The 26,507-nt window shown below is 35.5% G+C and overlaps 1 protein-coding gene across 2 annotated transcripts in view; it reads right to left on the minus strand.

The window, feature by feature from the left end:
- The window catches only part of LCLAT1 (lysocardiolipin acyltransferase 1), a 189,179-nt gene that overhangs the window by 84,645 nt on the left and 78,027 nt on the right, over positions 1 to 26,507 (minus strand). The window contains exons 2-3 of one of the 2 annotated variants that reach the window (XM_030799939.1): positions 25,131 to 25,329; positions 5,852 to 6,008 (exon numbers count right to left, since the gene is read on the minus strand). Coding sequence is in view for 1 of the 2 variants with exons in the window: in XM_030799938.1 (XP_030655798.1) it covers positions 25,131 to 25,329 (199 nt within the window). In the remaining variant the exon portion in view is untranslated. The remainder of the gene's footprint in view (positions 1 to 5,851; positions 6,009 to 25,130; positions 25,330 to 26,507) is intronic. The other variant, XM_030799938.1, reaches the window with a different exon arrangement.

Here is a 26,507-nt window from a genome sequence, read left to right on the forward strand (position 1 = left end):
ATTCTCCAGCCTCAGCCTCCCGAGTAGCTGGGACTGCAGGCATGTGCCACCATGCCCGGCTAATTTTTGTATTTTTAGTAGAGATGGGGTTTTGCCATGTTGGACAGGCTGGTCTCAAACTCCTGACCCCAGGTAATCCACCTGCTTAGGCCTCCCAAAGTGCTGGGATAACAGGCATGAGCCACCACGCCTGGCCAAATGAGCACCTTTTCATATTCAAATTAATCGTTCAGATTTCTTCATTGTAAAGTACCTCTTCAAACCTTTTGTTTATTTTTTAAATTGATTTGTCTTTTTCTTAGTTTTTAGGATATAAAGTCCATCAGGTATAAACACAGACACACACACACATATACAGAATATAAATATATAATCTTCTCCACGTACTTGCTGTTTTCTGTGTCCCGCTTAAGGAATCTCTGCCTATCCCAAACTCAACAGGACATTATTCCATGTGTTCTTCTATTAGCTTTACTGTTTTAACTTTCACTAGTTTATGACTGATCCATTTCAAATGAATTTTTGTGGATTATGTGAAGCAGAGGTTAAAATTGTTTGTTTTCTGAATGGATATTCAATTGACCAGTGGCAATTAGTTAAATGGCCAAGAGATTATTAATTTAAATAAAACATTTTAAAAGCATTATAAAAGAAATACATGTACTGTAAAAAAAAACAAAGTCAAATAATACAAATTTAAGTAGACTAAAACATAAAAATACTCCTTTATCACCACTTCCCTCAATCCTACTCTACCAGTCATAATCTCTTATTTGTAATCATGATTAAAAATTTGATGTGGGCAGGGCACAGTGGCTCATGCCTGTAATCCCAGCACTTTGGGAGGCCGAGGTAGGGGGATCACCTGAGGTCAGGAGTTCGAGACCAGCCTGGCCAACATGGTGAAACCCCGTCTCTAATAAAAATATAAAAATTAGCTAGGCATGGTGGTGCATGCCTGTAATCCCAGCTTCTCAGGAGGCTGAGGCAGGAGAATCGCTTGAACCTGGGAGGCAGAGGTTGCAGTGAGCCGAGATTGTGCCATTGCACTCCAGGCTGGGCGACAAAAGTGAAACTTCGCCTCAAAAAAAAAAAAAAATTGATGTGAATTTTTCCACTCCTTGAAAATTTGTTACATATATGATTGGTGCTTTTAAAAAACATGTTAGTTCCAGTTAAGACTGGTCATACACACACACACACACACACACACACACACACACACACACACACAGATCATACCTTCTACACTGTCCTACAATGTGTTTATTTCACTGACCATGTCTATACATAGGGAATTACTTCATTTTATAAATAACTGCATTGTATTCTCTAATAGCAATTCTCAAACCAGTTTTCTCTTTTTAATTTTCCAAACTTGTATGAACTGAGTTTTGTGAAATACAGTGAGTTAGTAGAAAAATAATCTCACACATGGATGTTGTAACAATGTCACATTATTATAAGAGTTTCTAGGCCAGGCATGGTGGCTCACGCCTGTAATCAGCACTTTGCAAGGCCGAGGCAGGCAGATCACGTGAGGCTGGGAGTTTGAGACCAGCCTGACCAATATGGAGAAACCCCGTCTCTACTAAAAATACAAAATTAGCCGGGCGTGGTGGGGCATGCCTGTAATCCCAGCTATTTGGGAGGCTGAGGCAGGAGATCACTTGAACCCAGGAGACGGAGGTTGCAGTGAGCCCAGATCGCGCCACTGCACTCCAGCCTGGGCAACAAGAGCAAAACTGCGTCTCAAAAAAAAAAAAAAAAAAAAAAAAAAAGACTTACTAAATACTTACTCTATTTCTGTTCTTATCTTATTGTGGAATATTAACAGTTTGCTGACTGGTATTGTTATACAAATCATACTTTAATAGCACTGCTCTATAGTAGAGATACACCCTGATTATCTAATACCCTGTTATCATTTAGGCTACACCCTGAGAATTTCTTGTCTTTATGATAAAAGTTTATGCTGTTCACATTTATTGGGGTTTTTTTTTTTTTCTTGTCGTGATATCTCATTTTATGTTTCCTGTTTGTTATACTCCCTTGTGGTTTTTTTGCTCCCCCTACCCTGGTCCATTTTTCTCCCATTTTCTGTCTTAATTGAAATTAATTTCCTTTGTTCCCTCCCTTTGTTCTCTAATGTGGAAAGGAGCAAGCTATGGCCCATGGACCAAATCCACTCTGCTGAATGTCTCTGTATATATGGCCCACAAGAAGAATGTTTTATGATATGAAAAAATTACATGAAATTAAAATTTCAGTGTTTATTTATAAATAAGGTTTTACTGGCACTCAGCCATACTCATTTGTTTATGTATATTGCCTATGGCTGCTTCACTGTTACAATGACAGAGGAAATAGGTACAACAGAGATAGTATGGACCACAACCTAAAATATTTATTACCTAGTCCCTTACAGAAATAGTTTGTTGCCGGTCACAGTGGCTCACGCCTATAATCCCAGCACTTTGGGAGGCTGAGGTGGGCGGATCACAAGGTCAGGAGATCGAGACCATCCTGGCTAACACGGTGAAACCCCGTCTCTATCGCCCCAGCTATTCAGGAGGCTGAGGCAGGAGAATGGCGTGAAACCAGGAGGCGGAGCTTGCCGTGAGCCCAGATCGCGCCACTGCACTCCAGCCTGGGCAACAGAGCGAGACTCCATCTCAAAAGAAAAAAAAAAGAAATAGTTTGTTGACCCCTATTGTAGTGGTTTGGAAATTGTATACCCCATTTTCTTCTTTTAGAATTCGCCCTTAAAATTTTTTCACCCTTCCATTTTTGACAAATGTATTTAAACATCTAATTCTATCAACATTGGGTTAATAAATAATAACCCCCAAACAAAAAAGCATGCCCTCAATTCTATCACTAATTAAATAAAAAGAGTTTAGTTTACATTTAAATTTCTTAAAATAGTAATAGTATTAAAAAGGATATGCTTTCCTCTTGCCTTTCTTACAAGATCTGTAGAAATCACCCAACGGTGCAAAAAATACTATTTTACTGCAACAGCAATTATATAATAATTACTGTAAGTATTATTATAACCAACACATTCCTTAAACTTGACAGAAACATTTATTATTATTTAGATTTGACCATAAGTTTGCGGGCTTCTTTGCTCATCATTTCTTCTTGTTGCCTATGTCTTTCTGTTAGTTCTCCTCAAAATAATTTCTTTTAAAAAATGTTTGAGTCTTTGCATTCCTGAAATGTATTTGTTTTGTTCTCAATTTTAGAGGCTAGTTTGGCTAAAAACAGCATTTTGCGGTTCCAAATCATTTTCCACTGAGAATATCAAAGCTATTTTCTGTAGTTTTCTATCATTGAATATGGCTAGTAAGAAATCTAGCTATACAAATTTGTACAGATAACTAAGTTTTCCTAATCGGATAATTTATTTCTTTCCTCTGGAAGCTTTTACTTCTCTTCACCCATAGTTTTATAGAAATTCATCAGTGTTAGTCTAGGTATGGAACTTTTTTCATTAATTCTGCTCAGCAGTTGATAAACTCTTCGAATATTTGAATCTTTCTTTAATATAAAAAACATTCCTTCCATTTAAGAAAATATATATTTTTTCTCTTCATTCATATTTTCAGCTGGAAGTTCTGTTAGATGTTAAAACTTCTGGATCTCGCCTCTCATACTTTTCATTTCTTTGCCATTTGACAACCTTAAGGATAATCCCTTGGCTTGATCATCTAACTAATCTGTCATCTACACCTGTTCTACTAATTTAGTTTATTTCAAAAATCATCTTTTTTTTTTTTTGAGATGTAGTCTCGCTCTGTCACCCAGGCTGGAGTGCAGTGGCGCAATCTCAGCTCACTGCAAGCTCCGCCTTCCGGGTTCAGGCCATTCTCCTGCCTCAGCCTCTCCGAGTAGCTGGGACTACAGGCGCCTGCCACCACGCCCGGCTAATTTTTTGTATTTTTAGTAGAGACAGGGTTTCACCGTGGTCTCGATCTCCTGACCTTGGGATCCGCCCGCCTCGGCCTCCCAAAGTGCTGGGATTACAAGCGTGAGCCACCGCGCCTGGCCAAAAATCATATTCTTAATCTTCAAGATTTGCAAATGGTCTTTTTCATAGCAGCCATTTTTAGGAACAAATTGTGTAATTATAATAAAAAGGTTTACTGTGTGCTTACTACATGTCCAATATTGTTCCAAGCGTTTTTCATTAATTCAATTAATTCTCAAGACAACCTTATGAATTAAGTAAAATTATTATCCCTATTTTATGGATGAGGAAACTGAGAGACATGAGGGCTAAAGACATGGTAAGTGGTAAAACCAGATTTTAAACACAGGCAGTCTAACACCAGACTTGATATTTTTAAATCACTATACTAAACAGCCTCTCTGCATAGATACTTGAATCTTTCCACAGGTATTAATTACAAACAGTTTATATTCTCCTCAGAGAATTATTTATTCGTCAAAGATTAGATTTTCCATTTTTTAGTACTAGATACTGTTTAACATTTTCCTTAAATGTTTACTAATTCTGCAGAGTCTCATATTTGTAAAGGATGTTCTAGACTGAACAATACTGACAGGTCGAATGTATTTCTGCATTGCAAGTGAGAATACCTCTTGCTCCCCATGTGGGATGGAAGTGGTAGCAATATTCATGAGGTTTTGCTATAAAACTTTTCTAATATTTTGTTATATATCTTCTAGAAACTCCAAGCCAATGTTTCTAAATCTTTTTTACTTCCTTTAGCTTCAATGTTTTTCTTTTTTTCCCCATAAAAAAATCACAGGAATACTTGGCAAGGGTTTTGGGTTTTTTTCCATTTCATTGTCATCAATGCAAATTGTATCCATGTTTAAAGTGTTACTCAGATTTTTCTTAATGTTAAGATCCTCAAAAAACACATTTTTATGACATTTCATATTTCTATGAGCTAATGATAGTGCAACCTGTATCTTTAAAATTAGTGTATATAATTTGTCTTTTTCATACTTTTCCACTGCAGGATATTCTGTCTTTAACCTGAATTTCTCAGACGACGGCTGGGAGTCTGGCAGGTTTATAAAGATAGAATCTATATATACTGGCATAGCTCCACTACCACTATCTTCTTTCTAAAACCTCATTTACGTTATCAGCATTGCCTTCTCAAAGCAGTTGTAAGTAATCCCTCGGCATACTCTATTGTCCAAACCTATCTCATCATTTTAGAACCTAGTTTTGACTTACATTCCGTTTTACCAAGTTTTAGAGTTGCCTAGGGGGAGAAAAAAATAACCATTTACTTGAATGTGTATTTTGGCACTATGCATTCTTAATAAAAAGTAAGCCTTTTCACAACTTTTTTTTTCATTTCAGTGTAGATGAATACAGTTAACGGAGTAATGAAAACATCAGCACTACTCACCTAATGCCCTAATAATTGAATCTCAACAATAGGGTAAAATTTATCACTGTTGTCCTCGTAGTAACTCAATATGGCATCTACTATGGCACTATGGATATGACACCAGAAGCAAAAAGCAAGGCGGAAGAAAGATAGACAACTGCTCCTTCAACATTATTTTCAATCCTGAATAAAGGATGTGGATGCAACCACGGAAATGCTACCCATAGGTTTCTATTAAATGAGAATGAACAATAGGAACAGATGCAAATTTTATATAAACTTTTATCACAAAGATCATAAGAAAACACTGTATTTACTGAGTGTGGATCTGTCCATAATTAATAGTAGTTATACAAATAAATCAGGGAGTTAAGTAACAAGTAGTTATATTTTTCAGAATTTCAACTTTTATTAGGGTGCTAAATGCTGGATAGATAAAGTTAAGGAAGATCTATCTTTTCTGAACTCACATTACAAACTGGGTAATGCTCTCCACATCCCTCTTCTAAGATGATTAATTTCCACGAAGGCTTTTAAAAACTCTGACGACAGGTAATTTTATGACATTTTTGCAGCAACAATTCTGTTGTAGTATGCCTGTATCATTAGGTTTCAAATGTGACTGTGCTGAAAATACAAGATAGAAATCAAAGTATAAAATATCAGCAAGTAATAACTACATAATATTCTAACAAACTTAATTCTAAATATAATTTCAAACTTGAAATACCAAAAAGTGGGAAAAATGGAGAAACCACTTGTACTACAAATTTCACTAGACTCCACAAACATAATCATACATACATGCAGACAGTAAAAATTCTTGCTTCACACTGAGGCTTCTTGGTCGTGTTACAATTTTGGGGTTCATGTTAACATGAGAGAGACCAAACTCATCTTTCATATTATATGAGATTGGAAATTTAACCAATTTTCTAAATGAGCTATTATCTGAGATATTTCTTCCTGTTGCAAAACTGATTCCTAAGTACATTCCTAGCTTTGCACACTGAGAGGACCTATAATCAAAGACATCCCAGTAGCAATTAACATATGGTAGGCAGAATAATCATCCCCCAAAAGATGTCCACATCTTAATTCCTGAAACTGTGAATGCACAGTGTTACATAGCTAAGGGGAATTAAGATTGCTAAGCAGACGAATTTAAGGTAGTGAGATTAGCCTAGATTATTCTGGTGGGCCCAATGTAATCATATGTGTCATTAAAGGTGGGAGAGAAACCCCATAAATATATACCTACTATGTACCTATGAAAATTAAAAATAAATTTTTTTTAAGTGGAAGAGGGAGGCACAAGATGACTTAGTACTGATGTGAGAAGGACTCAACCAGGCAATACTGGCTTTGAAGATGTAAGAAGGGGCCACAAGCCAAGGAATGCAGGCATCCATTAGAAGCTAGAAAAGGCTAGGAAACAGATCCCATACCAATCCTACAGAAAGAAACCAGTCCTGCCAATGCCTTGATTTCAGCCCAGTAGAACCCACATCAAACCTCTAAAACTGTTATATAATAAATTTGTGTCCTTTAAACCACTCTATATTTGTAGTATAAGCAGCAATAGGAAACTCATAAAGAGCACAGTAAGTGCCTAGATTTTAGTTTCTCACATCATTCTTCAAAAAAAAAGGGGGGTCTAGGGCTCCTCAGAGAAATGCCGAGTCTAGGGATGGGGCAAGGAAAAATACAAGATGAACCTGGAGAATTTAAAGTGCCAAAAAAATAAGTGGTTAAAAGAAAAAAGATGGTAGTGTGTCAAAAGGACATAAGAGCCAACCTTCAGGAACTCCCAGGCTGGGCACAGTGGTTCATGCCTATAATCTCAGCACTTTGGGAAGCCAAGGCAGGAGGATGGCTTGAGCCCAGGAGTTCAAGACCAACCTGGGCAACATAGCCAGACCCCCCACTTCTCTACAAAAAAAAAAGTTGTTGTTTTTTTAAATTTATTTTAAATTAGCCAGGCAAGGTGGCATGTACCTATAGTCCCAGCTATTAAGGAGACTGAGGCGGAAGGATTGCTTGAGCCCAGGAGGTCAAGGATGCAGTGAGCTGTGAACGCACCACCGCACACCAACCTGGATGACAGAGCAAGACCCTGTCTGAAGAAAAGAAAACTCCCAATGGCCAAAGCTGGCCGTTACTTTCAGCAGCAAAATAATGATAGTACCAGATTATAATCTAAAAAATAAAATAAATATCAGTGAGTCCATATTGATATAATTAAATTACTAATGAAATAAATGGGGAGTAGGGGCAAATTTTTTCCACAGAAGTATGAATAATATATATAAATACTCTGCACTCCAGGAGGTGGAGCTTCATTCCTTTCCCCCAACAGCCAGCCTTTGAGTGTGAGCTGTGCTTAGTGGATTGAGTATGTAAATGTAAAGGGGAAAATAGCATCTTTGCAGTAAAGAAACCTGAGTGATACCACCTTAACTAAGTGATTAAGATTAACATCACTAGTGATAAGTCATGCTGACATCATGAACCTCTGATATGAGAAGGGTACTCCACCTCTGCAGTATTCTTCCCCCAAGCCTACATACAGCTCTAGTCTAATCACGAGAAAACATCAGACAAACTCAAACTGAGGAACATTCTACAAAATGTCCAACCAGTACTTTTCAAAGGCACCATGAAAAGCAAGAAAAGACTATCACAAAATGAAGGAAGACTACGAAGATACAATGACTAAAAAGCAAGGTGGTATTCTCAATTGGATCCTAGAACCACAAAAGGACATTAGTGGAAAAACTGGTGAAGTCTGAATAAAGTCCATTGTTAATAGTATTGTACCAAAATTAACCTCTTGTTTTGACAGATATACCATATAAGATGTTAACATCAGAGAAGCTGGGTGAAAAAGATAGGAAAATTATCTGTACTGTTATTACAAATTTTCAATAAATCTAAAATGATTCCATATAAAAAGTTTACTTTAGAACATCTATTTGTTGATGTAAACTTCTGTTTGACTAAAAAAATACACAAATAATGGCCATTTTCCATTCAAAATCAAGACCTAAATAATCTTACTTGGAATTCGCTTACTATACCATATTACTTGGTTGCAATAATTGAAGATTATCAGTAACAGCATTTCCAAAGATACAGTTTTGACATTATTTTCATTGTCGAAGAACATTTTTAATTCTTGGCTACATAATATGTCCCTGCCTGGTATTCATTACACAACAGTGTAACACTCAGAAACATCTGACTTCAAGCATAAGGAAAATATTTTCTGTAAGATTTGTTATAAGAAATAAATGGGGAAAAGCCATATTTTTTTAAATGACATATATAATAAATACAGCGGCTAATTCATTTTTCCCCCAGGTCTTACAATGTTGCCTTTCTCTTTTAAAACACCTGCACAATTTACAGATAGTTAGCCCCAAGACAAAGAACAACTGAAGGCACGGAAGTCAAATTATCTATTAAAGTTACCAACTATGAGATACAGAGGGTTCATCTTGCATATCTTTTCTATTATTACTGCAAAGTACCATTTCAAAGTTGGTTCAAAACTGATTATTATATGATTTATTTCATTTGTGCTTTTCCACCAAATACAAAGCAGATTCAAAACCCTAAAGCTCCCTCCAAATTCTGTATTTCTTTCTACTGAAGTTACCGTTATAAAAGCATATCTTTTAGATCATTTTAGAATGTAATTATTAATTTAAGCAAAGGAATTCCTCAATTTTCAGCAGACCTGAGAGTACTAAAAGTACTAGAGGTGAAATTCGCTTCCTAGCTCACATCTGGGGTATCTAGCAGCCTAACGCAATGTAAATTTGCTGAGGTATTAGAAATAGTACACATCAACAGGATATCCAATTTAGGTAACCAACTGCATTAATGTCAGTAAGTGATTGATTAGATAAACTTAAAGCTCCCAGCCATTTCTCCTGGCTAAAGAAACTGTCAACTTCACACAGCTCAGGGCTTGAGCTCTGTTCAGAAGTCAGCTAACACATTCAAAACAAAAGCTTCATTTAAGTTACTTAGATTTCAATGCCATCCTAAAAAATTACTTAGTTCTCAATGTCATTCTAGAAAGAAGGGTAATCCTGGTAAACTGCCTGGCAGATGATTTAAATGAATTGAACCTTTCTTTTCTTCCCAATGGAAAAAAGTGAAGACTAAGCTCTAATTTTTTATCTTGCCCAAATTCCTTTCTAAGGGATCTAGGGAGTCATGCCCTACAAACCATAAATTCTCATCACATGAGCTTTGTTTAACCCTGTATATTGTGACTTACTTTCCAGTCTTACTCAGGCATAACAAGGGAAAAAATCAAAATGTTTTACGCCAAAATATATTACCTTGCCATACTTTGAAATTGCCTTGCAAAGTCTTTTGTGGGAAAAATCCACATTCTATAGAGAATCCCCTTCTCCCTTTGTTTTCCTTCCTTTTTTTTTTTTTTTTTTTTGGTTTTTTGTTTGTTTGTTTGTTTTCCTTCCTTTCTTTCCAGATCTAGGAGACAATCAACTAAGAGCCAGGCACCCTTTTAAATCCGATAAGAAACATTTTACAACCTGCTCTCTCTCTCTGAAGTTTGCTATCTGAGAGATTCCTCTACACAAAAAAACTTGGTCTCCGCAATCCTTTACCTTAACTAACCTAAATAATCCTTTCCATTAATCCCAGGTCTTCACATAAACTCGGCCAATTGTAAACCAGTAAATGTTTAAATTTACCTATAGCCTGGAAGCCCCTGCTTTAAGCTGTCCCGCCTTTCTGAACCAAACCAATGTATTTCTTAAATGTATTTGATTGATGTCCCGTGGCTCCCTAAAATATATAAACCCAAGCTGTACCCCGACCACTTTGCGCACATGTTCTCAGGATTTCTTGAGGGCTGTGTTACAGGCCACGGTCAATCACATTTGGCTCAGAATAAATCTCTTCAAATATTTTATAGAGTTGGACTCTTTTCGTCAACAAAAGTATATCCCCACTACTTACCACCCTCCCAGCCATGCATCAAAACTCAGCTCAACCAAGCAATGCTTCCAACCAAAACTACCAAATCAACAATTACCAAAACTTATGTTTCAAATACCAGTAGAATTGCTAAAATGAAATAATTTGTTATATATCTACAAATAAGCAGAGATGTATGTGTGTCTTCCAGGCAACAGAACTAAAATATGTTTAATATATTCTACTTTCTTTGATGGTTTTCATAAAAATTTTCATTCATGACTAGCATTAATAAATTTACTGAATGAGTAAATCAAACAATGGATACATTTCTTACGGCCTGGTGAAATAGGGGAAAGCAAGTTACATCAGTATGCTTTTGGCTATAAATAACAGAATACCAATCTAAAAGTCATATAAACAATTTGGGTTTATGCTTCTCACATAAAATAAAGTCTGGCCCCAATGCTAGTTCAGGAGCCAGGATCTCTCACTCTAGTATGCCATCTTCCTGATGTCTGAGGACCTCTCCCTCTTTGAGGGAATGTCTGCAAAAGTTCCAAGCCTCATGTGCTAACACAAAACTGTCCACAAGCAGAAAAGAGTGGCACTGGACCTTCACTGACTTCTTTCATCTTATTAAGGAGGAGTATCTTTCCCAGAGACTCCAACAGACTCCCATAAGACCCTTTGGTTAGACTGGCTCAAACAACCATCCCTGCTGACAGGAGGGTGAGAAAGCCAATATCTGGTATTTTCATTCTCTGTCATAGGATGTGTGCATCACAGTGGTTCACTGTTAAGATTGGTAAAATACTAATTCTGGCCTTTAGTTATTAAGTAATGTAGTATAACACAGGGGAAGAAGGCTGTTGTGAAGCTTTATATGATTAGTTAATAGGATACCATAATCTAATCAATGTAATAAAGAAGGCCAGGACATCAGAAAGTCTGCTGTGACAGTAATAGCTATAGCATAGTTAATAAGTAGCCAGGAATCCTTGACTAGAAGCCCTCTTTGAAGAAAGAGTCACAGGTGGAGCTTCAAACACACTAGCTGCGGAGATTCATTCCAGGAAGGCTCGAGCTGTTCTTACTTTTGGGTAATAAGGCACCTTTACCTAATGTAGGTAGCATAACTAATGCCTATGATTGTACTAAAGGAACTGGCAGGAGTGGAATGTTACTGAGTCCTGTGGGGCGTCTTCTACAGTTTAGGAAGGGACAACTAGCATGTGAGTTTCTTGGCACAAAATCACCAATAAGATGAATCTATTCATCTTAATAGATTCATCAATAAGATGAATCCATTCATCTTATTCTTCTTGTTATGAACAGGAGGGCAGCATGAAATTGTGTTGAATTAAAAAAAGAACCCACCAAACTGGATAGAGTCAAAAATATTCATGACTTTGTTCTTTTTTTTTTATACCAAAAAGCATTTTATTATTTTTATTATATATTTAAGGGGTACATATGTAGATGTGTAAAACAGGTATACTACATAATGTTGAGGTTTGGATACTTAATAATTCCATTGCCTAAGTAGTGTACATCATACCTAAGCAGATTTTCAATGCTTGACTTTGTTCTAATTTTAGTGAATGTCTGTTTTAAGTAGGAGGAAGCTGGGTAAGAAAGGGGGAGTTTTCCTTCTCACAGGAGGTAAAGTTAGGCATTATAAATTTTAAATATGTCAAATAGACATCTATTCTTTGTGGTTAACATGCAATAGTAAATAAATTAAGGTGACTTCAATAAATGTAGTAATTTTTAAAACTGTGTTAGCAATGGCACATTTATTTACACAAATTTATTGTAATGTTTATAAATACATCAATAAACTACAGATCAAACTGACAATCTGACCACGAGTCTTTCCAATTCCCATATCACTGTACTGAACCACTTTCATGTTAACAGCAGCATGCATTATCATCATGTTCCTATAGTGTACCAAAAAGGTAAACAACACATTGTAACTGAGTTGTTTTTCTTCATGATCTTTAAAAAGAAAAATTCATATGTAAAAATATCAACAGCATGTAAAATAAAATTCTAATCATTTCATCAGATTTGACTAAAAAAATCATTTAATATTTTGACAGTTTATATTCTGGGAGGCTGAACTTCTGAACAGCTTCCTATCCAGTTTCCATTATCCTCTGAAAGCAGACCACTACAGGAACTTCTACATATCCAATAACAGTCTTCGTATGTCTTGAAAAACTGAGAATGGCTGAAAGCATTCATCAGCGGCCATGCTGTTCCTGCTGGCTTCTCTCTGATCTCACTCTGAGTTATCTAGATATATCGCAATGTGTGCCTTTCCTAGTTTTCACCACTACGCTACATTGCAGAATGTAATGCTTTAGAATTCCAGAATTATATAACAATTTAATATGAAATCATGAGGTCATATCAGGAAAATTTCTGGCTTAATCCATGACTTGGCCAGGTTTTAAATCACTATCTCTTTAATATTACTCTCCTTTTCATGCTTTCTAAAAGGCTCAAACTCTTTTCTCACACTAGAGTGATTAATAATCCAGAGAAACCAAGAAGCCATGAGTTGGGTACGTACAATTGGCACATGCATTTCCTGGCACAAAATCACTAGGCAAATGGACTTTTTATGACAGTTTTAAGTTTAATATTTCATTTCACTAGTTAAGTGGTCATAAAATTGGCTAGAAGTAAAAATCTACATATGTACCACCATCAGAGACAGCTGAACTCTATGAAACATTTTTTCTTAAAATCTATTCTGTACATCTTAATAAATTCTAAACAGTTTAGTTAATTTAACAAAACTCTTTATAACTTGACCTGAAATCTAAATACTTATAATGATTTATTTCCTACCCTGTTACATAGGTCTGTTGCTTTTATACTTTAAGAAAAGAACTTTCTATTCTAAACTCTCATCCGTTTCCCAACCTGGCATTACAGATACAGTGTTTTCCTTTAGTCATTTGCACAAGAATTAAATAGACCAGATAATTATATTCTAAACATCTGGTAAGCAAACATTTATTTGAAAAAAAAAATGTGCATAGCAATCTTAAATACTCCCTAAAATTACACCAAATTGTCAACAAGCTAAAACTGGTATAGTCTCAAACAGTATACAGTTGACCACTACCATGCATCCATTCTTTTCCCTATCATTTCCTCCAGCAAACTCCAACTTTAATTCCCTTTTTAACTCTCATTGGCAAACATGCTGTTTTGTTTGCTGCTTACACTTACACCTGGCTTAAATTACTCTGTATTTGTTTGCTTTCGAGGTTCTAAAATCTTTTTTTCTCCAATCCAAAATATGTTCCCATTAGTAGTTCGCATTTTCATGAAATCCTATCAAGCTTACAAATAGTTAAGAGCCTTCAATGGGTAAGATACTCTGTAAATAGCTTATAACTCAGGAAGCAAAAGAAAATAAACAAATGGAAAAGTTAAGAATGAAATACTTAAATAGGGGCTCAAGATGAATTTTCCTCTTGTCTTGCAGAAGGACAGGTTTGGAATGATAAAAATGACTATACCAGTACAGAGTAGGAGAAATAAACACTCAGTGGTGAAGGAAAAAGATTATGGACCATAAGTCTAATGGATTTCTGTAAGGTAAGGGGTAGGAGGGTGTATCCACCTTCATAAACCAATATCCAAAGTGGGCCTCAGGATAAACAAGAATAATCCCTTAGGAATACCCACACATCAGGTATTCAAAGCTGATGGAAGTAACACACAGAGGGGAAGTTGAGAAGGACTCTAGCCCTACTGGGTATTTAAGGGTGGGACTAAAGGAAGGGAAGGATAATCCAAAGGACCAAGCGATCAGGAGCTCAGCTACAACCTGCAAGCTACTAACAGCATAATTGGACACAGAATATTTTTATATTTTGAGAAAAACTAGGATTTGGTAACTAATTGAAGAAAGAATGAGTCAGGGATGATTCCTGTATTGCATAAAGAGAAACTAAGTAATCTCTCAATTCTATGCCAATTCTAAAATTCTATGCTTCAGGAATCTTTCTCCTAATAGTTAAAAAGGAAAAAAAGTCCTTAAGCAGTTTCCATTTTCTAGCATGATGGAGTTAAGACCCTATCGGTCAAATCATCCCTGTAGAAAACAATGACAAAATCTGGACATAAGATAAAGGTAATCATCAGAAGGTACTAGAGAGGGAGCAGAAGCTGACAGACTGGTGGGAGCTCATGTTCACTTGCGGGAAGGGAGATGGAAAGCTCTAAGAGTATGTTCCCTTCTCCAAAGCTTTCAGCCTCGGGCTAAAGGCAGTCCACAGAAAAATATGTGAATACAACACACAACTACAGCAGTGCTGAAAGAAAATGTGTAGTCCTAAACACCTGTGTTAAAAAAGGAACATGGTATTAGATCAATGGCTTAAGCTTCTATGTTAAGAACCTAAAAAATTTTAAAAAAAGCAAATTAAGCCCAAAGAACATAAAAGTTAGGAAATAATAAAGATTAGAAATCAGTAAAACTAAAAACACAGATTGATGAGGGGAGGGGAAGAAATCAATGAAACCAAAAGCTGATTCTTTAAAGGGAGAGGGGCAAATCAATAAAACTGACAAAACTCCAGCCAGACTGAACAAGAAAAGTGAGAAATAAAAGAAGGGATTAACTACAGACTCTTTAAGCATTAAAAAATTAACAAAATATTATTAACAACTTGATTCCTTAGTTTGACACTTTAGTTTGAAAACTTAGATAACAATTTCTTGAAAAATTACAAGAAACAGATGAACTAAAGAATTCAATATCAACTCAAAAAATTGAGTTTGTAATTAAAAAGACACCCACTAAAGAAAAACTCCATGCTTAGCTGGCTTCACTGGTGAATTCCTTTAATCATTTAAAGAGGAAATAACATCAGTCCTATACAAACTCTTAACAGAAAACATGCAAGGAGAGAACACTGACCATCTCATTTTATGAGGTCACAAACAGATAAATATCTCACAAGAAAAAAGAACAAAATCCCTAATGAACACAGATATGAAAACCCTTTAAAGCTATTAGCATACTGAATCCAAAAATATATAAAAAGGTTAAGTGGAAATAATCCTAGAAATGTAAGGTTAGTTTACCATCAGAGATTAACCAATGCAATTTAACATATTAATAGAATAAGGGAGAAAATTCATCTTATCATTTTAATAGGTACAGAAAAAGCATTAAAACCAAATTTGACACCATTTTATGATAAAAGTCACAGCAAATCAGGAATAGAAGGGAACTCCTCAACCTATTTAAGAGCATCTGTGAAAAATCTACAGTTAGCATTATACTCAACAGTGAAAGGCTCAAGGCTTTCTACCTAACATCAGGAACACGGCAAGGATGTCTGCCCTCAACACTTCTACTTAACATTATACTAAAAGAATAGCCACTGCAATAAGACAAAAAAAAAAAAAGGCATAAAAGTTTAATATTAAAATTAAAATAATATTTACATACAAGCAATGTGATTATGTATATAGAAATCCTAAGGAACCCACAAAGCATGTAGAACAGTTGAATTTAGAAAAGTTGCAAGATACAAATATCAACTGCATTTCTATAAACTGGCAGCAAACAATTGGAAAGTAAAAATTTAAAACAACTCCACAATAGCGTCAATCAAAAATACTCAGAAACAAATCAAATCCAAGTTGTGAAAGACCTTTATATGAAAAATTGCAAGTACTGCAAACGGAAATTAGATTCAATGAAATCACAATAAAAATCTTGAGGATTTTTTGAAGAAATTACCAAGCTTATTTTAAAATTTTAATGGAGAGGAAAAATACTCAAATAGTTGAAAAAAATTTAAAAGAACTGCTGATTTCAATTCTCGCTATAAAATTACAGTATCATGACAGAGTGACATTGATGAAATAACACTTACCAGACAAATAATTTTCAAAAATGCGTTAAGTTAGTTGAGTGGATAGTGGGTAGACCTTTTAATAAAAGCTGCTGGAAAACTGGAAAGCTGTATAGTAAAAAAATAATCACTGACCCTGCCTCACAATAAAAATTGAATCAAAATGGGTCATACATAAAGTTAAGAAGTAAGACCATTAAACTTCTTGGGAGGGGAAAATATTTGTGACACAAGGTTAGACAAAGAAAGAACAATAAGAAGAAATGGTTTAAAAAGACCTAATGAAGATAAAGTTTGCTCTTTGAAAGACAGGTTTAAAAAAAGTAGAAAGGTAAACCACAGTCTGGGGTAAAAAACTGCAAAAATCGTATCTATCAAGAGCTATATCCAGAATTTTTGAAGAACTCTTATACAGCAATAGAGAAGAAACAACCCATAAATAAAGGAGAAAAGATATGACTAGAAACATCACAAAACAAGCTATATGAATGGCCAATGAGCACAGGAGAAGAGGATCAAAATCCCTAATCTTAAGAGAAATGAAAATTGAAACCACACTAAGTTGCCACAACAAAGCCACAAAAATAGCTGAAGTCAGAAAGACTGATAATACCTAATGCTAAGAAGGATATGGGACACCTGGAATTCTCTCTTACATTACTGGTAAAAATGTAAAAAGAGAAAAATTGTATGGAAGTAAGTTATAAAGGTAAACACACATTTACCATATTATCCAGGGGTTTGGGTGCAAAAGGGCACAAGGATACAATTAACTTGACTGTTGTGAGTTATGTGAGAGTATGCAATTTAAAACTGGTTAATTTTATTGAATGTAAGTAATATATTAAAAGTAATATAAAGGTATGGTAAATAAAACAGCATGGTACTTATGCATAATTAGATCAACAGAAGAGAACAGAAAGCCTGGAAACAGACCCTATAACAAATGGAAATTCAGAATAAAATAAATCCTGATAAAATGTGACATTTCAAACTAATCAAGAAAAGATTAATTATTCAGAAAAGAGTACTGGGCTTAGTAGCTATTTGGGGGGATAAACAAGAAGTCCCTTTCTCCTAGGTTTTTTATTTAATAACTTTTTTTTTTTCTTTTTTAAGAGACAGGGTCTCACTCTGCCACCCAGGCTGGAGTGCAGTGGTGCAGTCATAGCTCAATGTAGTCTTAAACTCCTGGGCTCAACTCCTCAGCCAACCAAAAAGCTGGAATTACCATGCCCAGCTCTCCTAGCTTAGACCAGAATAAGCATGACAAGCGAAACCATAAAAGCATGATGGAAAAGCTAAGTTTGCTACAAAATTCAGATGACATAAAAGATTAATCAGTTTGACTGCATAAAAACAGTAGTTCCACTAGAAAAAAAATAACCTAAACAAAGAAAATGGACAAAAGACAGAGAAAATATTAGCAACTCACCCCAGACAAAATGTTAATATTTCTACTAAGAATTTGTATAGCCCAAAAGGATAAAAACTAACATTCCAACAGAAAAATGTCCAGCCTCATCACCTTTAAGAAAAATAAACACGGCCAGGCGTGGTGGCTCACACCTGTAATCTCAGCACTTTGGGAGGCTAAGGCAGGCGAATCACGAGGTCAGGAGTTCAAGACCAGCTTGGCCAACACAGTGAAACCCCGTCTCTACTTAAAATACAAAAATTAGCCAGGCATGGTGGCAGGCGCCTGTAATCCCAGCTACTCGGGAGGCTAAGGCAGGAGAATTGCTTGAACCTGGGAGGCGGATGTTGCAGTGAGCCGAGATTGCACCATTGCACTCTAGCCTGGGGGACAAGAGGGAGACTTCATCTCAAAAAAAAAAAAAAGAAAGGAAAATAAAGAAAAATAAATATAAACCTACATTGAAATATCTTCTTTATCTAAGTTTGACAAAGACCAGGTATTTCATAGCACCATATTTTTGAGAGTGTAATGAAACAGCATATATACTGTTGTTTGAAATATAAATTGATTTAATTCCTATGGATGGATATGGACGATATCTCTCAAACTCTGATCTAGGTTTCAACTCTTACTGATAAATTCAGTTTTATGTGAAATACGGCACAGACAAAGAAAATCACTGCAACATTATTAGTAAGTGCTGAAGATTGGAAAAATTTAAACAGTGGATGAGTTAAAAATATGTATCCTTAAATACTGTGATATCATTTAAAAATAATGCAGCAATAGATACACTGACATGGAATAATCTCCAACATATATTGCTAAATACTTTTTTAAAAATATGAAGAACAGTGTATATATTTTGTTACACCCATTTCTATTTAACAAAATTGAGTGTAAGAAAACAGTCTGCTTATACATGCATGGAATAGCTCTAAAAACAACTGTTAACGACTGTTTTGGGGAAACCAAGTGACTACAGAGCCAGGATGAGACAAAAAATGTATTTTCAGTATACAACTCTTTGTAGCTTTTGATTTTGTACAATGTACCTGTTAGTTATAATACATAAAAATTTAAGTAATTAAACATTTTATTTAAAATTAAATATTTTTATGCCTTGACTCTAGAACTAAACAGACCCGGTTTCATAATTTATTGCTACCCCATAGTATCTATGTGGAACAAGGCAAATTATTTAACATTCTTAAACTCCATTTTCTTTAAGAGGATTATGTTATGATATGCAGTTGTGACCTTTAAATAAGATAATGTATATAAAGTCCCTTACACAGTATTCTGTACACAGCACATAATAACAAATTATTAGAGATTCTTTTACCTTTTCCTTCTCCTGAAATTATACCCAAATTGAAAATTTTTTTGACATCTAATTTAAGATGGACCATGATTAAGAAGCACAAACCATTTATCCAAGAGAAGATTCTTTAAAATGATTAGCGGACAGTTTACTTTAGCATGATCCATACATGGTAATCTAAGGTTTTTGTTTATATAGTTTTGTAATACATGTTATTAAATAAATTGAAGGTAGACCAGCCAAGCCTGTTAAAACAGTATATATAACATTAAAAGAGAACATTTAGTGGTGTCTAGATCCTGATTAAACATGCTTGGCTCTAAAGTTTTATTTTTAAAAAAATTAGCCAGGCATCATTGTGCGAGCTTGGATTAATAGTTTTAGCTACTCATGAGGAGGGTGAGGTGGAAGGACCATTTGAGCCCAGTTCAAGATTGCAGTGAGTTATGATCATGTCACTGTACTCTAGCATGTGTGAGAGTGAGACCCTGTTAAAAAAAAAACAAAAAACAAAAAACAAAAAAAGGCTGGGCACGGTGGCTCAAGCTTGTAATCCCAGCACTCTGGGAGGCCAAGGTGGGCAGATCACGAGGTCAAGAGATCCTGGCCAAAATGGTGAAACCCCATCTCCACTAAAAATACAAAAATTAGCTGGGCGTGGTGGCGTGCGCCTGTAGTCCTAGCTACTCAGGAGGCTGAGGCAGGAGAATCGCTTGAACCAGGTAGGTGGAGGTTGGAGTGAGCCAAGATCACACCACTGCACTCCAGCCTGGGTGACAGAGCCAGATTCCATCTCAAAAAAAAAAAAAAATGTTGGGGGAGGTTGGTAGAATTCAGTAGTGAAGCCATCTGGTCCTGAGCTTTTCTTTGCTGGGAGATTTTTTTAATTATTGATTTAGTCTAATTACTTGTTACTGGTCTGTTCGGGTTTTCTATTTTTCCCTATTTCAATCTTGACAGTTTATATGTTCAGGAATTTATCAATTTCTGCTATGTTTTCCAATTGGCTGGCATATAGTAATTCATAATATTCTCTAATGATCTTCTGTATTTCTGTGGTATCAGCTGTAATATCTCATATTACATTTCTAATTTTTTTATTACAGTTCTAATTTTTTTTTTGAGATGGAGTCTGGCTGTGTCACCCACGCTGCAGTGCAGTGGTGCAATCTCGGCTCACTGCAACCTCCACCTCCTGGGTTCAAACGATCCTCCTGCCTCAGCCTCCCAAGGAGCTGGGATTACAGGTGCCCACCACCACACCCGCCTAATTTTTGTATTTTAGTAGAGATGGGGTTTCATCATGTTGGCCAGGCTGGTCTCCAACTCCTGACTCAGGTGATCGACCCGCCTTGGCCTCCCAAAGTGCTAAAGCCATGAGCTACTGCACGTGGCCTAATTTTTTTTTTTCATCTTCTCTCTTTGTTACTTAGTCTAACTAATGGTTTATCAGTTTTATCTATCTTTCCAAAAAAATCAACATTCCATTTCATTGACTCTTTGTATTTTTTAGTCTCTATTTTGTTTAGTTCTGCTCTAATCTTTCTTATATCTTTCCTTTTGCTAATTTTCAGTTTGGTTTGTTCTTGCTTTCCTAGTTCATAGAGGTGCATTAGGTTATTTATTTGAAATCTTTTTACTTTTTTGATGTAGGCATTTACTGTTGTAAGCTGCACTCTTACTACTGCTTTTGCTGTATCCTATAGGTTTCAGTATGTTATGTTTCTATTTTCATTTGCTTCAAATTTTTTTTTATTTCCTTCTTAATTTCTTCACTGACCCACTGGTCATTCAGAAATACGTTTAATTTCCAAGTATTGGTACAGTTTCCAAATTTCCTCTTGTTATTAATTTCTAACTTTATTTCATTGTGGTCTGACAGGATACTTAACATAATTTCGATTTTTTAAAATTTGCTGAAACTTGTTTTGTGGCCTAACACATGATCTGTCCTGGAGAATGTTCCATGAACTGATGAAAATAATGTATATTCTGTGGCTGTTAAATGAAATATTATTTAAATATCTGTTAGGTCCACTTGGTTTATAATGCAGTTTAAATCCAGTATATGTCTTGGTTGATTTTCTGTCTGGATCATCTATCTGTTGCTGAGAGTGAGGTGCTGAAGTCCTCAACTATTACTATATTGGGGTCTAGTCTAACGCTCCCTTTAGATCTAACAGTATTTGCTTTATATATCTGGGTGTTCCGGTGTTTGGTGTGTGCGTGTGTGTGTGTGTGTGTGTGTGTGTGTGTGTGTGTGTATAGATATATTTATAATTGTTATATCCTCTTGCTGAATTGATCCCTTTATCACTATATATTAATAATTGCCTTCCTTGTCACTTTTTATGTTGTGGGTTTTTTTCTTTTTTTAACTTGAAGTCTATTTTATCTGATACACCATACCTACTCCTGCTCATGTTTGGTTTCCATGTGCATAGACTTTCTCAATTCCTTCATTTTCAGTCTATGTGTATCTTCACGGGTGAAGTCAGCTTCTTGCAGGCAGCATACAGTTGGGTCCTGCTTTGTCTTTTTTAAAAAATTCATTCAGCCAGTCTATATTTTTTAATAGGGGAATTTAAATGCTTTACATTCAACGTTATTAATAGGTGAGGACTTATACCCACTGCTTTTAAACTGATTTCCAGTTATTTTGTATATCTTTTGTATCTTTCTTCCTGTCTTATTGTTTATCTATGCAATTTGGTGATTTTTCTGTAGTGTTAATGTTTGACTCCCTTCTCTTTTTCATCTATATATCTGTTCTATTAGTGTGTTTTATCTGCATGTTTTCATAATGCTTGGATATCAGTTTTTTACTGCAGATACAGAAGTAATTAATCATTTCTTTTAGGGCCAGTCTAGTGATGATGAATTCCCTCATTTTCACTTGTCTGGGAAAGACTATTTCTCCTTTATTTCTAAAGAATAGCATTGCCAGTTATAGTACCCTCGGCTGACAGTTTTTTCTTTCAGCACGTTGAATATATTATCCCATTCTCTCCTGGCCTGTAAAGTTTCTGCTAAGAAATCTGCCATTAGTCTGATGGGGATTCTCTTTTATGTGATTTGACATCTTTCTCTAGCTGTTTATAGAATTCTCTCTTGACTTTTGAGAGTTTGACCATAAAGTGCCTTGGAGAAGGCCTTTTCAGGTTCAACCTATTTGAAGATCATTGGGCTTGCTGTGTCTGGATGTCCATATTACTCCCAAGACTTGGAAAGTTTTCAGCTATTATTTCATTAAGTAGGTTTCAATGCCTTTGTTCACCTCTTCTTCTCCAACTCCCATAATGCAAAAATTGATCACCTGATGATGTTCCAGATGTTCTGTAAGCTTTCTTCATTCTTTCTTTCGATTTGGCTGGGTTATTTGAAAACATGTGTTTTCAGGTTCAGAAATTCTTTCTTCTGCTTGATCTAGTTTATTGTTGAAGCTCTTGATTTTATTTTTATTTCATTTACTGTATTTTTGTTTTGAGATTTGATTCTTTTTTATGATATCTACCATTTTCCTGAATTTCTCATTGAGATCATGAATTGTTTCCTGATGGTGTTGAATCCTTTATCTGTGTTCTCTTGTATTTTGCTGAGTTTCCTTAAGACCTTTATTTTGAATTCCTTTTCAGGCATTTGATAGATTTCCTTTACTTTGGGGTATATTAACTAGAGAATTCTTGTGTTCCTTTGGAGGCATCAAGTTTCCTTGCCTTTTCACTTTTCCTGTGTCCCTAACACTGGTATCTGTGCATACAATGGAACAGCCACTTTTTCCAATTTTATGATATAGCTTTCACAGGGAAAAACTTTTTCCTGTAGATATGTCGTATAGTCTCAGTTGGGTAGGGTGCCTTGATTTTGGTTCCGTGTAAGAACAGTAATATAGACTCCATATGATTTCTTCAGCTTTCATCAACATCAGTGGTGTCTACTGAGTGCCTCACTGGCCTAGGCTGCAGCTGTTTGTGGATGCTGTGGTGTGGCTTTACTGGAAGCAAGAATGCTGGGAAGGCAAGTCTTTTTTGACCCTGGGGGTGAACACACACATGCACACAATGCTCTACCACTAGAAGGGACAGAACTGCTGCCAAGCCTCAGGTGCATGTCATTCAACTCTTACTCTTCTTCTCCCCACTCTTAGTACTCTTAAATTTGTAAGGACGGGAGGGCAGAAGGAAATGTTATGGAATTTATTTCTCTTCATAAATCAATTGAACGCTTATCGCATTATTTGTCTTCTCATACTAAAAGAGATGGGTGATATATGGTTTTCTTTCCTCTCCTGCTTGATTTCATAATTTTTTTTTAAATTAGGGTGAAGAAAAATACACAGCTGCCATTGTCCTACAAAAACCTCTGTAAGAAGACTTTTAACTATGGATGCAATCTCTATTAGACACATAACTGTGGCTTTTTCATTTTCTGTTAATGAAAGATTTTGTCAGTTGTATTTTTCTGTATTTTTTAAATCTCATATACACTTTTAAAGTCATTGGTATAATGTTATTCTTAATACCCTGTTAGTATATCTCATGTAGAATCAATCTTGCTACTGGTAATATGTGCCTTCTCTTTTATTTATCAGTCCTCTTCGGGATGTGGCAGTTTTTTAAATACTGAGATCTTAGACACATCTTCAATCTGTGGGGTCTATGCTCCCTCCTCTAGAATCTTTGAGGATGGTAACTGCTTCCACCAATAACATATGGTAGGAGTGATCCTGTTTGAATTGTAAGGCTAGGTCATAAAATACCTTGCAGCTTCTTGCTGGTTCTCAAGTGAAAGTGTTCTCTAAGGAAAGCCAGCTGCCATGTAAGAAATGTGACTACCCTGAGATCACTATATTGGAAAAGTGGCAAAGAGCTCTAAGTACAAAGGCAATTAAAACACAAACAGTTGGCTGGGCGCAGTGGCTCACACCTGTTCCAGCACTTTGGGAGGCCAAGGCAGGCGGCTTACGAGCTCAGGAGATGGAGACCATCCTGGCTAACATGGTGAAACCCCGTCTTTACTAAAAATACAAAAAAAATAGCCGGGTGTGGTGGCTGGTGCCTGTGGTCCCAGCTACTTGGGAGGCTAAGCCAGGAGAATAGCGTGAACCTGCGAGGTGGAGCTTGCAGAGAGCCGGAGCTTGCAGTGAGCCCAGACTGCGCCACTGTACTCCAGGCTGGGGAACAGAGCGAGACTCCGTCTCCCAAATAAAAATAAAAAAAAAAAACCACACACACAAACAGTAAATCAACTACAAACACCCTTGCTAGTCTATCCTTACTAGTCTATCCTGTGAAGGCCTGCCCTTTGCCCTCACAAATCATAAACCATGTCAGCACACTAATAGAGGAATGGTTTAAGAGGGTGCACAGTTTAAGTAAGAAATGTTACCTACATAAACCATAGAAGTATAAATGTAATTAATGATCATGGCTGTCAGGAGGATATAGTGGGTACTTCATATACCCATGTGAATAAGTGGTTTGAATATATTTATAATCTTTCCCCTCCCTTATTTCACATTAAGTAGCAAGTTGAGAAAGGAGGCCATTTATTTTTAACATGCAGTGCTGAAATATCCCTACTTCTGCAACACACAATGAACATACTGTATTCCTAGCCATTTAAAATAAACATTTCCAGGAACTTTAATATTATATTATACAAGCATGATAAAAAGATTTTTTTAAAAAAGTTATAGATTGGGGAAGTTCAGAAAGTACCAGCACCTAGCATAATGAATGCTTCGAACCTAGGTATTCAATTAATATTTACTACATGAATATGAATGAATCAGTCAATGTCAAGTACTTTATCAGCATGGACCAGTTTCTGACTGAAATCACAAGTGCTACCTGCAATAAAAAGTTACTAAACTATTAATTCATATCCTTCAATGTTGTGGTCCTCAGATACTATATATCCATTTCCTTGAGAACAGTTTATTTTCTCTTTCAGAGTAATATTTTTTAAAAAGAGATTAAAACAAAGTCATCTGCCATAGCAGATCCACTAAAGACAAAAGAACCAGAGATTGTTTCTAGCCCAATGAGGAAAAAAATGTAATCGCTTTAATGCTTAAGTCAGTTTTACAGTGGGTGCATTACATCTAAAAGGAATGAACCATTTAAAATAATGTGTGAATAACCTACCAAATCCAGGAACACTTTTGAGACTGGCTTTGAGGCAAATTTTCTCCAATCTGAGGTAGCTATATCGCATCAGACAATTCCACAGGAACATCCAGTCCATTCTTGTCCGATGGTTCATGATAATGACACTTCTTTCTCCAGGAACAAATGCATCCCCAGTTATAATCACTTTTACACCAAACATGGTCTCCAATAATGCCTAAGAAAACAATACAGATATAGAGCAAATTAAAGTTATGATTTTCCATAGGTAAATTTTATCATGCCCTATAAATAAATCTTATGATTTCTAACATGTAAAAGTTAGTATTTCCCACGATCCTTGCTTCTATAATAAAAAATTGGGTGATGAGGTTATCTAGAAGAATGAGAATATCAAGCACTATTTCTATTTTAAGCTTCTGTGATTTCCTAATTAAAAAATGCTAATTGTCGTTGAAATCAAGATATCTTATTAAGTAAAAAGTATAAAAGGTGAATATCAATATTCTACTGTGTAATATTTTAAGGATATAGATATGTAACATTATTACCTTTTTTTCTAGAAAGAACAGTCAAAGAATTAGCACTGGGTACAGGGGAAAAAAAAAATCCCATAAAGTTAAACTGTTCACTTTATAGCTTCCTGTACTATGATGTTTTAAAAACAAAAACATAGATCTTATTTATTTTGACACTATGTAAAGAATAAATTAACTATACATCTACTAAAATACTACAAGCCTTACTACCTAGAACATAGTAATGTTCAAATATTTGCTGAATTTCCTTAATTCACTTTTCTGATGGGCCAGGTATACAATACATATGAAGTATTTAGAAAAACAATATATTATAGACTTATGAGTTCTTGAAAGTAAAATAACAGATTATAATAAAAGCTGATTATTGATTTCAAACTCTTCTTTGAATTCTCAATTTACATGTAACAAATTTACTAGTTAATATTTGACTTATTACTAAAGAGAGAAATTGATCTAAAGGCAAATATACGATACAGAATCAAAAGTTCTCTTGGCAAATATCATGATAATCTTGAACAAGGTATAGCCAACAAACTGTGGTATACTCATATAATGGAAAAATGATACAGCAATGAAAGTAGATGAACTACAAGTACCTACAGCAACATAAAAGATACACAGAAGCATACTTTTGAGAGACAGCAAAACAAAAATATATACAATAAATGTCAATATATGACTTTCTAAAAGATTAAGATATTTTCAAGATGATTATATAGATGCTAAAATTATAAAGAACAAGAAGAAAATAACTATCTTAAAAGTCAGATTAATGACTACTTCTACCAAAAGGAGGGTGTTTTGATTGGAAGTCTAGGTAGCCTGCCGGAGAACTAACAATGCTGTATTTCTT

Source organism: Nomascus leucogenys, chromosome 19 (genome assembly GCF_006542625.1).
Source record: "Nomascus leucogenys isolate Asia chromosome 19, Asia_NLE_v1, whole genome shotgun sequence".
Lineage (NCBI taxonomy): Eukaryota > Metazoa > Chordata > Mammalia > Primates > Hylobatidae > Nomascus > Nomascus leucogenys.